General features: G+C 51.5%; 1 protein-coding gene across 1 annotated transcript; it reads left to right on the forward strand.

Annotated features, from left to right (window-relative positions):
• The first annotated feature begins 1524 nt into the window (after nt 1–1524).
• Nucleotides 1525–4133, forward strand: LOC138017788 (uncharacterized). The gene is made up of 2 exons (XM_068864768.1): nt 1525–2848; nt 2929–4133. The coding sequence occupies exons 1-2, from the start codon at nt 1525–1527 to the stop codon at nt 4131–4133; spliced, it is 2529 nt and encodes an 842-aa protein (XP_068720869.1).
• Nucleotides 4134–4820: the final 687 nt, after the last annotated feature.

Consider the following 4820-nt stretch of genomic DNA (forward strand, 5'->3'; position numbering starts at 1 on the left):
CAGGAGACCTATCTCGCTCCGGATTGGCTTCCATCTTAGGGTACACCCCACAACACGTCCAAGTACGTGTCAAGGTGATCTCTTGTTCTCATAAAAGCAACACACGTCCTTCTTCAAACAAGAAAACATGTCTCCATCATGGAAAGTGATAGTGATAGTGATTTGGTTGACGCCACTCGACCGAGTTTGAACAACTTGTGAGGTGCTGCTCCAGTGACGTTTTTCTGTCTTCCGAAAAGGACTCCCTGTGGTCGAACGGCGTTAGTGTCCGTCCTCGGTGTTCGTGAAGCGCGGTCGTTTCAACTTCGCCCTCGGGAACAGATTCGGAGCGTTCATCTCCCTCGAACAAAGCGGTTTCTTGCACGATCGCTCTCGTGCAAGGTCTTCGTACTGCTCTAGATTACTTAATCAACGATCCAGACATTCCCGATGGCGATCGCATTTACATCGCTCTAGCCTCCAATCGTATTGCCAATGCCTACAACGGTTGGGGTCTACGGGCCGGAGACATGGGGTTGGCCGCTCAAGGGCCACGCAGGGGATGCCTTACTTGGGAATCTTTCCCACATGCTCAACTCGAACGAACAAGTTTGAAAATGGGAGACGATTCCTTCACTCCTCTGCTCCTCTCGTTCACGTACGTGGGGCTCCCAACAAACGGATTCCGGCTTTACAAACAGAAAACATTTACCAGGGCATCAAGCGTCGACGCGTCTCAGAGAATTCAAGCACAGTGTCTTACAGTGTATCGCACCAGGATGATCAAACATCTATTGCTGTCCGACGTGCCATCGCCGCTCTGGCTCGAGGGGTCCATACAACATCGCGACCGATACCACTAACCGAGGTCGCCGACAAAATGGACTCGCATGTCGGCGGCTAACCCATCGTCGGCATCACACGAGCGGCTCAAGACCTTTCTAGATAGGAAGCTCTGGTCTTCCTCCTCAACCCTGTGGTCCCGAACAACTTCAACAACTCGTCACCGCTCCCAGTCTTGAAGACTACACTCTCGTGGTCGTGGATGCCAACCGCGCTTATGCTTGCTTTGCTTACGGTCGTGGGGACACGTTGTTAGGACTCTTACACGAAGACGGTCATTACGATGCCTTGTCTTCCTTACCCGGGTTCTTCGGCCAAGATTATTTTTGCAGCCAGTGTTTCCAAGCCTACAAGAATTTGGGTCAGCATGCCTGTCGTAATAACCGAACCCATCATTGCGGAGCCTGCTTGCAAAACGGATGTCCTGATTATACCGAGGCCTACCGACAGTACCGCTCGTGCTCAGACCCCCTGTATTCTCTGTGGACGTTCTTTCTCCGGAGATACGTGTCTCCAAACCCATCGGTCCAAGAACCCACGCCGGTAAACCGCGGATGCTGAACATCCTTCCGTCTGTGCCACCCGTCGTCAGTGTAAAGAATGTCATCACACGTTACGTGGTGTCAAAGAGATCCGAGCTCATCGGTGCGGGTATCGGAAATGTTCGTGCTGCAAGAATGACGTCGACGTTCATACCCATCGATGTTTCTTACAAGTCGAAAAGACCCCCGCCGAAGAACGACGTTTGATACGACAACGACTCTCCTTCCAAAGGATCCTGAATCAGGGACTAGCGCCTCTCTTAGAAACGACGCCGCTGGCTTGCACGCTTTTCTGGCGGGCGATAACGAGGACGACGACGAGGAGGAGGACGATGAGGAACCGCCCTTGCACGTTTTCTTTGACATTGAGAGTATGCAAGTCGAGGGACGTCACGTGCCCAATCTGGTGGTGGCCGAGACAGAAGACGACGACGATCCTCCCGTCTCGTTCCAAGGAGACGATTGTCTCTTTCATTTTCTGGAATGGTTAGAAACCCTCACCGAAAACGGAACGCGACCCCTAACAGTCATCGCTCATAATTTCAAAGGGTATGACAGTTATCCCGTCATCGACGAACTCCACCGGCAAAAGAGAAACCTGGAACAAATCCGAAACGGTGGGAAAGTGCTCCAACTCACCTACCCTCACGAAGACACGACCATACGATTCATCGATTCGCTCTCCTTCTTCCAGATGCCGCTGAGCGATTTCCCCAAGACGTTCGGGCTCACCGAACTCAAGAAAGGATACTTTCCACATTTGTTCAATACCCCCGAACATCAAACGTATGTAGGCCGACTTCCCGACAAAGCCTTCTACATGCCCGACGGCATGTCCGTCAAGAAACGTCGCGACTTTGATACCTGGTACGACGACCAAGCGGCACGAGAGGTCGTCTTTGATTTCCAAGCCGAACTTTTAGCCTACTGCCAATCGGATGTGAAACTCTTGAAACAAGGATGTCTCACTTTCATGCGGGATTTTCAAGGACGCGCTGAATTCAATCCCTTTGAACAAATGACGGTGGCTTCTGCCTGTAATCGCTACTTGCGCATGCACTGTATGGAAGAAGACTCTATCGCTTCCGAACCTCTGCTAGGATGGCGAGGCCGTATCAATCATTCCCAAGCCTCCATGGAATGGCTGACCTGGTGCGAACACCATCTACGACAACGAGCCTACCTGGCCCTCTCGCCGGAAGAACACGAGAACCATGAAGCCATGGCTCATGCCTACGGACAGTACGACGCTCATCATCCCTTGCATCGCCAACGTATCCAGCATGCTCGAAACGAGGGCGAGTACCGTATTCCTGGTACCCGATACACGGTCGACGGATACGATGCCGATACCAAGACCGTTTACGAATTCTGCGGGTGCTTCTGGCACGGATGTCGGACCTGTCATCCTCAACGCACCGACGTGCATCCGACCTTACTCGATCGCACCATGGACGAGGTCCGTGCTCTCGTTGACAAGAAACGTACATTCCTCATCAACCGTGGGTACCAAGTGGTGACCATGTGGGAATGTACCTGGAACACACTCAAACAAACCAACCAGGACATCAAAGACTTTCTAGCCCGTCAACACCTCCAAGCTCCCCTGGAACCACGCGACGCTTTTTACGGGGTCGGACCAATGCCGTACGTCTCTACGCGCACGTCGACGAGGAGAAAGAGGAAGAAATCCGATACGACGATTACACGTCCTTGTATCCTTGGGTCAACAAGTACGGCACCTATCCACTCGGTCATCCCACGTTCCTCTACGAACCCGACACCACCGATCTCTCGCCTTATTTCGGTTTGGCCAAATGTACCGTCCTTCCACCCCAACGTCTCTACCATCCCGTGTTGCCTTACCGCAGTCACGACAAACTCACGTTTCCCTTGTGTCGTACCTGCGTCGAAGAGAACATTTCCAAACCTCTTTTGGAAAAGACACATGCCTGTCATCACACGGACGAAGAACGTGTCCTCGTCGGTACTTGGTGCACCCCCGAACTCGCCATGGCTGTACAGAAAGGTTACGTCATTCAACACGTCCACGAAGTATGGCATTTCGATCAGCAACGTACGGGACTTTTCCAATCCTATGTGGACACGTGGCTCCAAATCAAAGAAGAAGCCAGCGGTTGGCCCGAAGGCTGCACCACGCCTGCTCAGAAACAAGCCCACATCGATGCGTACTATGCTCGGGAAGGCATTCGTCTTGATCCCGCCAAAATCGAAAAGAACCCTGGACTCCGAGCCCTGGCCAAGATGATGCTCAACTCCATGTGGGGCAAGTTCGGGCAACGGATCAACAAGACTCAGGTCCGAGAATTCACCGAACCTCAACCGTTCATCCAATTTCTCGACAGCGATCAACACGATGTCCGTTACGTCAGTTCCTTGACCGAAGACCGGGTCGAAGTCCATTACAAACTCCAAACACACGATGTCTTGCCTTCACCCAACCTCAACATCTTCATTGCCGCCTTCACCACCTGTCATGCCGACTCCGTCTGTATCAAGCCCTCGATCATCTCGGTGAACGTGTCCTCTACTTCGACACCGACTCGGTCATCTACCTCCATCGTCCTGACGACCCTCCTTTGGATCCGCCACGAGGTGCCTACCTGGGAGACTTCAAAAGCGAACTCGATGCCGACGATCACATTGTCGAGTTCTGTTCGGGTGGTCCCAAGAACTACGGTTACAAGACCAAGAACGGATACGTTGAATGCAAGGTCCGCGGTTTCTCCCTCAACGTCGAAGGGATGACTCAATTGAATTACGAGGTCTTGCGTCAAAACACTCTGGATGAATTACATCGTCCTCTAGACCGACCGCGTACCACTCGTGTCACGCAATCTCACACCATTCAAAGAAATGCCAAGACCTACACCTTAGAAAACCCAACCTTCTCACAAAGACTACCGACTCGTCTACTCCAAACGGGTCCTGGATCCCAACACAGCTCAGACCTACCCTTACGGTTACGAACGGTTCACCGACGAGGATCTGGATCTGGCTCAAGTGTTAGCGGACCTATTTGCTTAAGGGACGAGTCGACACCAGGTCTCCTCACACGTTCCCGCTTGTACATTAAGTTTGTTGTTCATTAAACCGTTATGATTCGAGAAAACAAAACTGGTCTCCTTCATGTTCCGCATTCCAAACATACTTTCTTCATGTTCCGCATTCCAAACATACTTTCCAACTTGTCCTTCGATTATGACGTCAAATGGACTTTGACCCCACCGTCTTAACCAATCCTGTTCACGTGTGCACGTGATAATGGCGGACCTAAAAATATCCACCAATCAGAAGCCGATGCATCTCATTAAAATTGGCTCTCGACCAATCAGAACGCTCCATTTCAAAGTGGCTCGTATTCCCCTATAGTACTACTTCCTTGAGTAGCGAAAAGCGAGACTCTTTCTTTCGTTTTATTCCAAATAAATATAT

This window comes from Montipora capricornis, chromosome 9, assembly GCF_036669925.1.
Source record: "Montipora capricornis isolate CH-2021 chromosome 9, ASM3666992v2, whole genome shotgun sequence".
Classification (NCBI taxonomy): Eukaryota; Metazoa; Cnidaria; class Anthozoa; order Scleractinia; family Acroporidae; genus Montipora; species Montipora capricornis.

What these genes read in the sequence shown, in the direction of transcription:
- LOC138017788 (XM_068864768.1), top strand. Translation starts at nt 1,525, where the DNA reads ATGTTTCTTACAAGTCGAAAAGACCCCCGCCGAAGAACGACGTTTGAT. An exon ending in TGCTCTCGTTGACAAGAAAC is followed by an intron (nt 2,849 to 2,928) that starts GTACATTCCTCA and finishes CAAACCAACCAG; the next exon opens with GACATCAAAGACTTTCTAGC.